Source organism: Notechis scutatus, chromosome 1, assembly GCF_049901735.1.
Source record: "Notechis scutatus isolate UNSWTSFEM ecotype Mainland chromosome 1, rNotScu1.2, whole genome shotgun sequence".
In the NCBI taxonomy this organism is placed as follows: domain Eukaryota; kingdom Metazoa; phylum Chordata; class Lepidosauria; order Squamata; family Elapidae; genus Notechis; species Notechis scutatus.
Window position 1 is genome coordinate 269,027,744 of NC_142009.1, and position 14,345 is coordinate 269,042,088.

Below are 14,345 nucleotides of genomic sequence, written 5' to 3' on the forward strand. Positions count from 1 at the left end.
TGGGAAATCATCAGTCATGAGATCTCCAGTTAGATGGGGGTGAAGTAGAGAGACTTGCAAACTTGGAATTCCTTTGGGGGAGGAGGTGGCAGAAGCCATGCCTTTGCTAAAATTTCTGAAGCCTTTTATCTGCCTATTCCCAAGAGAATGTAGTCAGTCTGGTGAGATTCTTGTAAATTACACTAGCAACTACCAGCTCAGTGTCGCTTTGGTTCTTTGTGCCTGACATCTTCGTAGCACAGATCATTACTCCTCTGGCCTTCTGATATTTTTTTCTGTGTTATAGGAAGAAGAATCATGCTGATTTTACTTTAAATATCTTTATTTTAGGTCTTTACTTTAAATATCTTTCTGCTTAAGAGTTAATCAACAAGTCTACTGCTATACCATGTGTGCAACGTTCTAAATTTCTATTCATAGATATTACCTGCATAATGTGAGTATTATGGAATAGCCATTATAATTGCTTAATGTCACACCCGGCCTGTACTTTAAGAAAGTTGAGATATTACTTCTGAAATCCTCTACCTGTTCTGCTGACCCTGGAAAAATATGATAGCTTCATCAAAACAAGTGCTGTTGGCTGCAAGTTCATATCAAATTACCTGTAGAAGAAATCCGCCCTTTGCCTTCCCTTTCCATTTCAATCAGCCGGAGACCTCGTTCTACATAGCTCTGGAAGAACTGTGAGGAGTTTTTTAGGAAGGGCTCAATATCTGCATCAGAATATTTCTTTTTATATTCATACAGCTCTGCCAGGCCCTGTTTTAAAAACAAAATGCCTCAGCTATTAAAAGTTGTACATATAAAAATGGGCATTAGCTCTGAAGATTTAGCTGCTGTATGTTGTATACTAACGCCAGTTCAATATCATGGCTCCGAGCTGAACATCCTATTATCTGGTCATTAGGATTTCAAATGGGTCTTTCCTGGGCCTACTTTAAAATGTCAAAGGTTGATTTACGTATTCTCTGTTCAAGTTCAACAACTAGGCTCTAAACCTTTCCTAAAGGCTAGCCCAGATGTTTATGTGAGGTTGCAAAGCTGCCCCCCCACCAAAAAATAAAACCAACAAAAAAAACCTGTGCAACTGATAAGAGATATGCAAAATGCTCTATGCATAGACCACAGCCTCCATGAAAGAGTGGGATTAGGTGGTTTGCGACTGGATCTGCATACTGGTCCCAGTTATAGGCATTCCAGGTTGGAAAAGATTAGGAAAAAATGAAGTCAGTAGCAGTGAAGAGAAGGTAAGGAAAAGAAAGAGCTGGGATGATTGGGGGGAAAGGATGGGTATGAACTTATTGGGTTATGCTATATTAAGATACAAACACAGCAGTGGCATGAGGTACAACAACAAGAGAAAGGGTATGGTTTGGTCAAGTGTTCAGCAGGGATAAGGAAGAAAAGTGTTGAGACTATTGTTCGACAAGTCCCATCTGAAAATTTTGCCAAAACCCCAAACAGTCAAGTAGGCCGAATCTTGAGAGTTTCTTCCATGTGGAGAAAAAAAGAGAACTTTTTTTTTTTTGTTCTAGGCATAATTCTTACCTCTTTAGTGTTTTCTTTAGAACCAATTTTTTTAAATATCTCTGCCAAAATATCATTTACTTTGGCCTTTGGTGACTTTTCATCCTATAAAAGGAATTCGGACATTAATTAACAAACAAATGAAAAATCCAAATAACAACCAGAATGCACAAAAACAAATGAAAAAATCTAGAGGAATCAACATTTAAGGAACTGAAGCATCTTTAGAAACACAGATAGAACACTATGACAGGTAAGCCAGATTTACAAAACATAAATGAGGAGAAAAGCTAGGACAGTATCTTCTAATTTAAAGAAAACAAGCCACTATTTTAGAAAAGAAATCAGACAGCATTAATCTCACTTATTAACAATAGCAAACATAATGATTTCAGGCTCACTAGTAGCAGAATACTATGCTAGATAGAATTCACAAATATTATCAATACTGTACTGTACTACTATATAAGCAAGCTTCAAATGGTCATATGTAAATATAGTGCCCTGAAGGCACAAAGCTGAGGAAAAACGAAAGAGTGAGCCTTCAAATGTTGCCATTTATAGACAAGTTATAGGCAGCAACAAATTTGATATCTGTACTGCTTTGAGAACTATGAGTGTCAATCAGAACCAGAAATTAGCCTTATAATTGTGACTACCCTAAACACAACACATTTAAGCCATTTCTCTTGAACATCACTTCATGCAAGGCTTCTCTTTCCTTGGCAAGGACAATGCATGGATAGACAGCATTCTGTACTGTACAGATAGACCTTTACTTACAGCCAGAATTGAGTCCAAAATTGTTGCTAAGTGAAATATTTGTTCAGTGAATTTTGCCCTATTTTACGACTTTTCTTGTCACTGCAGTCAGTAACACAGTTGTTAAGTGGATCTGGCTTTGCTTATAAGGTTGCAAAAGGTGATCACATGACCCCGGGACATTGTAACCGTCATAAATATGAGTCGGTTGCCAAGCATCCAAATTTTGATCATGTGATTGTGGGGATGCTGCAATGGCTGTAAGTGTGAAAAATGACCATAAGTCATTTTTCAAGAAAGTTGTTATAAATGTTTATAAGTAAATGCATGCAAAAAGAGAAAATTGATTGTATATAGGAAATAGGTATGTTGACCAATTTGTATACAGCCTGAAACATGCTATTGTGCAAGAGATATTCTGTAGGTAACCAAACGTTTTGCAAAATGCCTCCCTGTGTTTCTTGACATCTTAATCCAGACACATCAGACAGCCTTTTTCAGCCTTCTATGTAATCCAGGCTAAAAGTTCAATACAGTAAAAATGATATAATTCACAAAGGTTCCAACTGTGCACTCAGAAAATTAACCAGCTTTAAGGTGACAGCCATTTTCTTTCTATTTTAAAATACAAAATACTTACTATACGGGAAGCGCCTTTTTCTGTGCCTTTATCAGATTTGCTTCCAGTTTGGTCTAGGGAGTGTTTCATCATTCTGCACAGATGAGCTTCCAATTCAGACTCATTCTTGTTGTCTATCATTGTTAGATGATCTAAAATCTAGAAAGGAACATTACAAATTTAGAGAGACTCTTTTAAATATTGCTGAGAACCATTCACAGATTGGAACAAATCCATTTGGTCTTACCTTGGGTCCCTTCAGTTTGCATAATGTATGAATCAGGGTCTTCAGAGTCCGTATTGGGTATTCACTTTTACACTGCTTTAATTTCTCTTTTGGAAACACCTTCATAAAGATGTGGATGTCCAACATGATTCGGTCCAGGTTGATACTGTTGATGGTTTCAGGGAGAAGTCTTACCATTCTCCATAAGCACTTGGAGGCAGGAGAGAAACCAAAACCAGTTACTTATCGAAAAGTATATCCTAATGCAGAATCATCAGTGACAAACTGGACATAAGTTTACTGATCATTAAGACACCAACTCTTAACATAGATTTTTAAACCTATCAGGTTTATCTATTAAAAACAGTATACCACACTAAGTTGTATTCATATTGTAATTTTTTCAATAGAAAATAATAAGGTCCATAATTATGACAAGCTGGCAATACGTATCATTATGCCATTTCAAATTTGAAAACAAATCTATATACTCACTTTCATTACAAGTTCTGAGAACTTGGGAGAACTAGCAGTTGCTAATAGACTGTCCTGGAGTAGAACAAGCAGGGCACTAGAAGAATTAAGTGAAGTAGCATTATTTATTTGATTTATATGGCCAGCCATCTCACTGTGGTGATTCTGGCTGGCTAACATTTAAAACTCTAATACAAATAATGTAAAATTACAATACATATAACAACAATAGAATAAAAGCCATCTGCCACAAAGCAAGCAACAATCTCCTAAGTTTCATCTAAATATAATCACTGAGTCATACTTATTTTCACAAAGAATCAGCAAGTACCATGCAGAGAGGTACAATACTTAGGATTTTAATTGGGAGATTGTTCAAAATACAACAGAATATGAACACAACACCTATCCGTAACTCATGAAAGCATCTATGACATTTTCTAAGACAGTATGGCTAATGCAGAAAGGCCTCCACTGCAACCACACAATTAGAAAAACAGATATGGCTGCTTTAATTAGCTACAGGCAGTGTTTATGCTCTAAACCACTGATGTCAAACTCGCTGTGTCACGTTGCAGTCACGTGATGTTTCACGACATTTCCCCCCTTCATGAAGCTGGGGTGGGCGTGCCGTGCACATGACGCATCCAGCCTGTGGGCAGCCAGTTTCACACCCCTGCTCTAAACTATCTCTTTTGAACTGAATTTGAAGATTGCTCAACTGAATCCAACTATAATGAGGAACGAAAGTATTTCATCAAGCACATGCTGGAATATTAGTGCTATGGCAAATGATTATACTATTTTAAAAAAATACTTTTTCATCTTATCATCAAGTTATTTACCTCAATATGTTAGTTTGGTCAGATTTCTCTAGAACTTTTACCACCAAGAGGTTGACAGATCTGATAACCTGCTGGCCTTCTTCTAGATCTTCAACTCTTGAATCCAGCATTAAGGTAATGAGACCATGCATCAAATCCTTCAACACTCCTGCAGAAGCCTCCCTTGCCAAGCTTTCAATCTGGAATAACTGTCAAATGAATTTAAATGTTAGATATAATTCTCTCTTCTGATGCCTCAATAACCCCTTCAGTGCCCCAATATTAGATTGGCCACTATGGGAAAACAATGTTGCATTTTGCTTGCCTTCTTAATAAGCCTTGTTTTCATAAATATATTTAGAAGTGTTGACGAGCAGAAAGAACCTGTGGTGCAGGACTGAAGAGAAGGAGATGCTTTACATGCCAGCCTAAAGAAATTCAGTGGCAAGCCACAACACAATAATAAAACACAAGCCACCCCTCTTAAAGGCATGGTTTGTACCTTAAAGCATGTTGATTTCAGATGATTGACATTGCAGCTGAAAACTGCAGCAGATTAGAACAGGGCTATAAGAACTGCATTTAGATATTTGGGAAGCTGCATTTACTCATCCCTGAAAATAGCACTTCAAGAATTAAAAAATTAAAATATTAGTATGTGTAAAATATCTAGGTCATTTAACCCAAGCATATCAAACAAGATAAAATACTACATCGTGGCCACCCCTTTGTTAAATAAAAACCATTTATCTTCTTTTCCAAACAGTAGACAATGTATTTTTAAATTTTAATTGGGCTTCTGGGAATTAAGTTTGTGACTTTCTTTTGGCAACTCCTGAAATTCAGGAAGATGAATAAAAAACATGAAACTTGGCCTACTATGTACCAAGCAACCAGATTCTGCATTAAGGTTACTTATGTGTAGTATGCTGTACTTTTTACATAAATGTATACCTGTTCCAGAGTAAAGTAATAAATTTTACACAAAAGAAATAGCCGAATTTTGACTGTTTTTTCTCATTTTACAGTGGCAAAAGAAATAAAGAACTCTTACTGAAATCATGTTTCCAATGATGCAACTGTACAACTTGACGATTTCATCCTTGTCCAGTTTCTCATCAGCCATATGAGTATTATAAATGAGTCGGAGCTGCATGAATGTAGCTACTAAGAACTGGTCAATGTGGCCAGACATTGCTTCGGCTTTATCCTCTTGTCTTAGAACCTCATCAATCTATATACAGACATAATAATTATGTTTCTTCACGTAGCAGAGTATTCAAGACGTTGGCATGCATTAGCTGCAAAAACTATCACCAATCTCTCCTTTTAACTATTATTTTTCCCATTCTACTATTCTAATTCAATTCTCTAGGAATCCATCACTTTGTTCACAATCTTAGAATATTAGACCAAACATCAGTTTTGCAGTGCCAGCAAAAGTTAGTTATTCCTCCATTATCTATTTTAGCAAATTCTGCAGCCTTCACACTTCAAAGAACTTGTCTCAAATATGCACATTACTACAAAAATTTAGAATTCATTTTTTCCTGCTATTGCAGTAATTGTTAGCCCTAGGGGAATGCAAGATGAAAATGTGAATTCACCCCGAGTATTCCTTCCCTTTCCATAAAGTTTTTTCCATAAACTTTCCCATGCTGTTTGGAACAGCTGAGAAATAGTATCCCTTTTGGAGACAGCAAAGTAAAAATGATTGTATGTATGTATGTATGTATGTATGTATGTATGTATGTATGCATGCATGCATATGTGCCTTTATCTTTTTTATAAATAATGCAAGGCAGTGAACATAGCTCATACTTCTTCTACCTTCTATTTTTCCCGCAACAATCTTATGAGGTGGGTTTGGCTGAGAGAAACTGACCCAAAGTCACCCAGTCAAATTTCATGCCTAAAGTGGGACTGTATCCCACAGCCTCCTGGTTTCTAGCCTGGTCCCCTAACTACTAGGCCAAATTGGCTCTCAAAATTAGAATAAGTTTTCTTAATAGGAGAAATAAAATTTTATCCATGAAAAGTTATTTAAGTTAAGGAGTCTTTACTGATGTGGCAGCATAGAAATATGCTTAACAAACAAACTGAATGCACCACAAAAGCCTCCTCATTTGTTTCCTCTGGCTTGCACTATTCAGTCAGAAGCCAGGTCCATTTCAGCCCATTCCTCCTCCCCCCCCCAAATGCTTCCTGGAACAAAAGGGGCCTCAGCTGGCAAATGAGGACTTTGAAGCAAAGTTAAGTAGACTGAAATTCAAGTAGTGGAGGAACAGGAATTTGATTTAAAGCCCAGTAAGGTTAAATAAATGTTATTAGATAATACAAAGAGTTAAGGTATCCTTGCATGCCTCTTGGCATCAAAATGAAAGTCAGTGAATTATCTAGATAGAAGGTGACAACGTTCTATATTCTTGCACTTGAACATAAGATCTTTTTTCTTTACAAGATGTGGTGCCTGCAACCAGTTTGGCTGGCTTCAAAAAGGTTTGGATCGATTCGTGGAAGTCATGGGGTTTAATAGTTATTAGTCTTGTTGGCAACTGTATAGCTGGGAAATGGGCTTCCTTGTGAAGTTGCTGACCACTGTGAGAATAGAATGCTGGACTAGGTAGGCCAGAGGTCTACTCCATGAAGGCACCACTTATGTTCCTTTTGAGAACTGCGAGTCAGATGGCCCCTGTGCACTTAGTTATGTCATCAAGACATATTTCAGGGTGGTGCAAGTGTCACCTGACGCTCAGCTCCACCAAATGTGCAACTCATCACTCTCGCAAATAATTTATTGATCTGTTAAACAGTAGCTGATGATCGTTAGGAGACTATGTTGCTGCCATCTACAAGGAACACCACTTACCTGTGCAAGAGCTTGGATGCTAGTATTGATATCCCCACTGGCGACCTGGGAGATAACGAAGTTGATCGTAGAAGCAGTATTGCTGTGCATCTCATCGAAGTGTGGGGAGACAGCACGGACCCTGGGTGGAGGAAAGATTTGGCAATTACTGGAAGATAAACCTTTCCACACTACTTCCAAAATAACACTTGCAAATTTTGCAGAGTCTTACCTAACAGTAATTCTCCTTGTCTCATCTCATCTCTATTTTGTTCCTCTCCTTTTTCCTTCTACCTTTTCCTATCTCTATTCTATGGGTATTCTATGGGTAGGGTATTTTTTGTGTGTGTTTTGCATTGCTGCTAGAAGAAAGGAGAGGAACATGTATGTCTCTGTATGAGACAGCGGCTGGTATATGCAGTTAAGAGAATCAATGTATTTTATAAATGGAATGCTCTATTAAATTTAACTATGGTTACATCAATTAGTATTGCCTTCTTTTTGCTCAGATCTTTTCTTTTATGGCCTTGGATAGAACCTTCATATATGAGAAAGAAGAACATTATACCTATAATATGCACATACTGGGTCAAAACAAACAAAATTCCCCACACTTACTTAGGTTCAGGAATCAAGACTGGCTCAAAGATGTCATCCAGTTTGTGCTGAACAAGTGCTGGCATTTCACATCGCACTGTGCCATTATCATTTTCTATTTCATCAAGATCCAGCTGAAATTCCCGAGGGACTGTATGCATTGCCTCTGAATGGCCACTCAAGTTACGTGCTTGGCTATAAAAATCAAGCAACACATTTTCCTTATTATTTCAGGAAGCATGCTGTCCTCCCAACAGAAGTGACATTCTGAAATCATCATAAGCTACAGATGGAAAACATTCTTTTCTATATTATCTGGGACTTTGATGTAGAGAGTCCAACTTTACGTCAAAGAAATCTCCCTGGTTTCCCAACATTCTCTACAGTTCATAAAGAAATTGGGAAGGAGCCCCCATTACTGCTCAGTTTTTGGAGCGCTTAAGGAAGCGAAACAACGAATAATGGCTTGCTATTCCAACGTAACAAAATTTGTTGTCCCCTAATGATTATGTTTAATTACAGGAACAAAACAACAAACAAACCTGCAGGTAGTCCTTGACTTACAACCATAACTGATACCAGAATCTCCTTTGTTAAGGAAGGCAGTTTCTAAGTGTGCCGTGCCCAATTTTACAACCTGTTTTGCCACAGCTGTTAGGGCAAATCATGGGCAGTTGTGAAATGAATAGTGTGGTTGTTAAGCAAAGTCAGCTACCCCCTCTTGATTTAGCTCGTCAGAAGCAGGTTGAGAAGGCTGCAAATGGTGATCACATGACCCAGGGATGCTGCAACGGTTGTAAATAAATGCTGGTTCCAAGTGCCCAAATTTTGATCACATGACTATGGAGATTTGGTTGTAAGTGCAAGAACTGGCTGTAAGTCATCTTTTTCGATACTGTTATACCTTTGAACAGACACTAAACAAATGGTTGTAGGTTGAGGATTTCCTGCAGTAGTTTTTATAGCTTTTGCATTAACCAAGCAAAGCCAGGGGTGATCAGCCATGACACTAACTATTGGAAATCTGTACTCTCTTTAAAAACTTGTTAAGATTTCCCTTTCCCTTTTATATCTTACAGTAAAATATATGCACCACCACAAATGTTAAAGATAGAACAAGAAAGTATGGTTTCATCCAAATGAATCTAGTTTTTATTCATATATGGAGAAGGCACTATGTTAGGTTGCCTTTCTTAGTGACCACTGTTTCTGAATCCAGAATATTCCCAGCTGAGTTTTATACTCTTAGTTACAACTTGCCATTTGTCTTATTTTATTAGGGATTTCCTACTAGAGGATTCTAGAACAACGGCATAAGGTATACCAAGAGGCATTCTAGAAGGGGTCCAAGAATCACATATTAAACAGAGATGGGGATCTTAATTTCACATGGGATGGTATCCAATGCCACCTGAAGGATGCCTGCTTGTGTAGAAGTACCTCCCTTAACTTTTTTACCCAAAAGATGGGACTCGACACTATTTCTCATATCCAACATCAGTTTTTCCTAGAACCATAAGTTTTAAGAAGCTTTATTATAATATGTGGAACTTCTTCTAAAGGGTATTTAATAACTAATGATTGGGGGGAAAGACAGAAATCGTACGAGCTCTGCTACCAAGGATTTAGTGGTAAGTACTTACATCCTATAAGTGCGATACATAATTCTGTCCATGGAGAAGCAGTGAAAAAAGGCACAATACCATTTAGAAAGCATTCAAGACATGACAAAACAGATGAAGAAAGGTTCAAACATTTTGCTTTGCAATTTTTTTTTTTGCAATCTGTCTCATGCATGCAGCAATGATAAAAACAAAAGACAAACACAAGGCAACAACAAGCTATGTTTTAGCACACACTGTGAAAATGTTGCACACTGATAGCAATTTCTCCACATAACATACTTGAGTTTGGAAGACATGTCTTCAGCTGCTCCCTTCCGCAGCATGTTTGCGCTGGCATTGGCATTTTGCACACGCTGGGGTTTTTCATCAACCTGCCTTGATGAAGCAGCATTTGGTCTCTTAGCCGATCGTTTTATTCGTTCCTCCAGCATACTCATGTCCTTCTCAGAAAGCTGTACAAGAAGAAAAACTAATGTCATGAAAGATTTGCCTCTAAGAATGCTCCAAAGCTTCATAATTTCTGAAAAAATAACTAACATGCAATTTACCTCCCAATACTGGTACTTAGCAATGATTCTTTTTTCCCCTTTATAAGTAAAGTATAAATGTTTCCCAAACACCTCTAAACATGAAAATAAGCAAAGGCAGAGTCTCTCATTTATTATTCATCGATTTCTCTCCCCAATAGGTGTAAAAGGTATAAACTCTCTCATATGAAAAATGAGATTGGCGTTTGAAAGAAACTATGAGGCACTACAAATATAATTCTCACAAATGTTAACCCATTTTGTTGAGACAAGCTGCCATGTAGGTAAATTCTGGATGCTTCTATTATTTTCCTACTCCCAATCTAGGAAAGTGACTTGAGAAATAGTAACACCCAAAGCAGCAATTGACTTAACTTACAATTTCCCTAATAGCTAACATCTTGCAAGAGGAATATGAGATTTCATGACCAAGTGCAGAGATGTCCTCGAAATTGAATAACATTAATTTGTCATATTATATTTTCAAAATGAGAATATGAAAGTAGCTGTAGGATGTATCAATACATTTTAAAAAAAACATAAGATAAAATCATCATTAAAATACAGGTGTTCTCCAATTTTGCAGGGCCTCTGCCTCGTAATGTTTTGTGTAAGACTGACTTTTCTTACCATTTTGATGCTAGAAATTCAGAAATCTGCTCTAAATAATACAATGCAAGTAAAATTAAATTGAAATTTTGACAAAAGCAGTGGTTCTGAAATGTGAGAAAAATAATTCCATGTAAGGTACTATTTTGGAAGTAGGTGGTACTTGATCTCACCTGAGTTCTTTACTTTGAAATATCTTGATAGGCTACCTGAATGTAGATGGTGAAACTCTCAGAAAGATTTTTTTCCATGTTACTGTTATTGCAGATTTAACAATAAATGCTTATTTATTTACCATCTTACAATTCATTGACACCTGAATGATGCATTAGTCAACAACTAAATAGTGTAAAGTACAATTTATTTGTTCTTGAAAATCAATATTCAGTCAGCTATACGATGCAGGTGTGTTGTGACTTTGTACCACTTAACCTGAATCATCCAATGCACTGTAAGGATTTAATTTTTCCCCCTTTATTCCTGTTTACTTACATTTCCAATTAGCTTGAACACCTGGTCCCCATGCACGTTATAAACAGTAACAATGGTATTAAGTGCAGCATTTCTGACTGTGTTGTCCCTGTCACCAATGTGAATTGCAATTTCCTTTAAGGCTTTGCCTGGAGTTGGCTGACACACATTCATGCCATATGATTCAATTAGGCATCCCAGCTCTTCCAAGCACTCTAGGGAATAACAAAAGAAGATATAAACAAAACCTAAATGCAACCACACTTCTTAGTAAAGTGAACTGTTATTCTAGGCAAGGTAAAAATTCTTCTTCATGATTAAGTCTCTATGATGAAAATGGGGACCCACTCTAAAACAATGTATGAAATAGCGACATTTGCCCCTTAACCATTCACATTTATCGTCAGTAGCCTGAACGGGCATTAAAAATAATTTTTATAATATGAACATAATTATTACTATTTTTAAAAATCATTTCCTTCCTATCTCATTGTTTCCTATGCCACCCCCACTTTAAGGAATTGCGACATCTTTGTGGGGGTATGGCAACTAGGCCATTAAGTAAAAGGCTCATATTGCTCCCTTTGGAAATAATTATGTAGAGTGATTGCATATATAAATGTATATCCCCAATCCCTTACTAGGCTGAAAACAATTACCTACCCCTGCATACCCCAATGCATCTGCTGTATTTCATGCATCCAATGCAGAAATGTGACAAATCAGTATTTTAAGTGTGACTTGCCCATTCCATTATTTTCATGACTGTAATAAGATATTGTGATCTATACCAGAGGTCGCCAACCTTTTGGACCTCAGGGACCACTAACTGGTTCTGTGGGCGTGGCCTAATTTGTGGGTGTGGCTTGGTCATGTGACTGGCTGGGCATGGCTTGTATGTAAATATTATAAATATTTATATAAATATTGAATTTTTTATATAAAAAAGAGCAACTTTTACCCAAAATCAGGCAAAGCAGGCAGGCAGATTGAGTTGCTCACAGAATCACAGATTCATTCAGAGATCTCTATCTGCCATCAGCTAGCTCAGTCTGTCACATTTGCTAGCAAGCAAACTCACGAAATTAACTCTCAACACACCATGTATGTAAAAAAATTTTTAATGCAACTTTACCCAAAATCAGGCAAAGCAGGCAGGCAGATTGAGTTGCTCACAGAATTATTCAGTGATTTGCATTAGCTCAGTATGTCACATAAAATTTGCTTGCTGTGAGTGTGCACTGAATAATAGAACCTTCAGTCCTAAGGAGTTTTGGCTGTGCTTAAAAGCAGAGTTGAAGATCTAAAGACTAGCTAGAAAGCAAGAAATCCAACCATTTCCTGCTCCCTAGGTAATCTAAATCTCCCGACACAGCAGAACAGCTGACAGTCGGAAAAAGGAAAAATAGCAATTTAGCAGACAAGTTTGCCAGGTAAGGAGTGGGCAGGGAGGGTTCCTGTGGGCCACGTGGGTGGTGCAACCTTGTGTTTCTGCACAGCCTGGATTAATTGCTTTGGGGGAGTGCTCTGGGGGTGAGATTTCTCTGCGTCCCACCAAAATTTTCTTGTGCCCCACCAGTGGGCCGCAGCCCACAAGTTGGCAACTGCTGATCTATACATGTCCCACCTGCCCGCTGTTTTGAGTTTTTTGATTTTGTCCCATCCATGATAAATGTGAACATTTTGCTGGCTGGATAGACAAGGCACATCCTGTTCAGAATGGCACGTACATCCCTTCGAATAACATCTTTGGGTTCCCCAACCTAAAATCAGAGAAGATATTTGGATATTTAGAAAAACTGGAAGCATAATCAATATTCTTAATATTCACATCCAAAACTTTCAGGGAATCACAGGCATGCCTAAATTTTCAGATATTTTCACTCTGACATTTTAGGTAGTGACAAATACACTGGAGAAAACATGAGAGCATTTAACCTTGAGCATAATAACATATTAGAAGATGCTATCCTGATTATTGTTCTCAGTTGCTCTGAGAGTTTTGTAAATTAGAATCTTTGCAAGTATAGCAGCAGAAACAGATATACAAAATCTCATGGGTCATTATAGTGAATAAGAGATACTTGTTCTCTAATGAATTGAAAAAATTATGTAAGGTATTTGCTCAACAATTCTCTGGTGAATTTTTACAGTGATATTAAAAACATTGCTCTCTCACACACACTGTAACAAGTTTATCATGTATTGCAATTAATTTAGTTGTTAAAGATCAGAATTTCTAATTGATGTATTTGGTATTTTTTTTTTGCTAATAGAAATAATTCTACTACCATTAAGAATGCAAGTATTTTATTCAAAACTGCTCTCATATTTTTATTAACATTACAGGTAACACCTAAAGGTGCTTTTTCAGGAGGCAAAAAAGCACCTTTGAGACAACCATGACCTAGATGACTGAAAATCTCTAGACTACAGGTAACAACAACTAGCTCATCTTGGCTGATCTCATCAAATTTAACTTTTTATTGATTTTATTGTAATGTTTCCGATTTTTGTAAGCTGCACAGTCATTCAGAATGGCAAGTTTAATAAATTATCAACATCATCAAAACTAATCCCAGATATGATGGCTGGAATACAGTTAATGGAATTCCCTAGGTTACTGACCATATTCACATTTTTTTAAAATCATAGAAAATATGAAAATTTGCTACCTCTTGCATCCTACTCTCCCGAATTTGCCTAATATAATGTATTGACTGAAGTTTTAATGATATTGAGTATTCTTCTACACTAACTTAGTTCAAGCATTCTACAATTGAAGCATATTGTCACCTATGCTTATTCAGGAATGGGAAGGATCCTGAGGAGAAAGCCAAACTAAGATCTGATGATTTGCTCCAGTCATCATTATTCTCAATATTGTCACAGAGGCAGCTCTAATTTCACAATTTGCTTTTTGTTATATTTTGTGAGCAACAATATCTAGGTTCTTTTTTTTCATTCTATCCATTCTAAGAGGTCAAGACACACCAAGTATGCAGCTTTTTAAATTCTGGATACCTTCAAGGTAAGATAGGGAATGAAAGAAGTGGCTTCATTTTCCGTCAGGTGGTATTCTTCTTGATTCAACATGATAAACAGCAGCTTAAGATACTCCAGAGTTTTCATTAGAACACTTGTATTGGTGTCAAAGAACCTCAGAGTGATCCACTTCAAAATCAGATCTAAACAGCTGATAACTCCATCTTTTTCACTCTCCAAGTGCTTGA

General features: G+C 37.1%; 1 protein-coding gene and 1 non-coding gene across 6 annotated transcripts in view; both read right to left on the minus strand.

Moving 5' to 3' along the window:
• The window catches only part of CKAP5 (cytoskeleton associated protein 5), an 89,891-nt gene that overhangs the window by 4,201 nt on the left and 71,345 nt on the right, over nt 1-14,345 (minus strand). For 3 of the 5 annotated variants that reach the window (XM_087951327.1, XM_087951329.1, XM_087951328.1), the window contains exons 30-43: nt 14,137-14,340; nt 12,740-12,875; nt 11,134-11,327; nt 9,785-9,957; nt 9,524-9,547; nt 7,902-8,075; nt 7,305-7,425; nt 5,490-5,669; nt 4,457-4,644; nt 3,633-3,708; nt 3,159-3,347; nt 2,933-3,070; nt 1,552-1,635; nt 606-762 (exon numbers count right to left, since the gene is read on the minus strand). In XM_087951327.1, the coding sequence (XP_087807453.1) occupies nt 606-762; nt 1,552-1,635; nt 2,933-3,070; nt 3,159-3,347; nt 3,633-3,708; nt 4,457-4,644; nt 5,490-5,669; nt 7,305-7,425; nt 7,902-8,075; nt 9,524-9,547; nt 9,785-9,957; nt 11,134-11,327; nt 12,740-12,875; nt 14,137-14,340 (2,038 nt within the window). The remainder of the gene's footprint in view (nt 1-605; nt 763-1,551; nt 1,636-2,932; nt 3,071-3,158; nt 3,348-3,632; nt 3,709-4,456; nt 4,645-5,489; nt 5,670-7,304; nt 7,426-7,901; nt 8,076-9,523; nt 9,548-9,784; nt 9,958-11,133; nt 11,328-12,739; nt 12,876-14,136; nt 14,341-14,345) is intronic. The other 2 variants (XM_026671234.2, XM_026671235.2) reach the window with 1 other exon arrangement.
• Nucleotides 7,111-7,223, minus strand: LOC113414390 (small nucleolar RNA SNORD67). Its single transcript, XR_003371165.1, has one exon. It is a non-coding gene; the product is annotated as a small nucleolar RNA SNORD67 (small nucleolar RNA).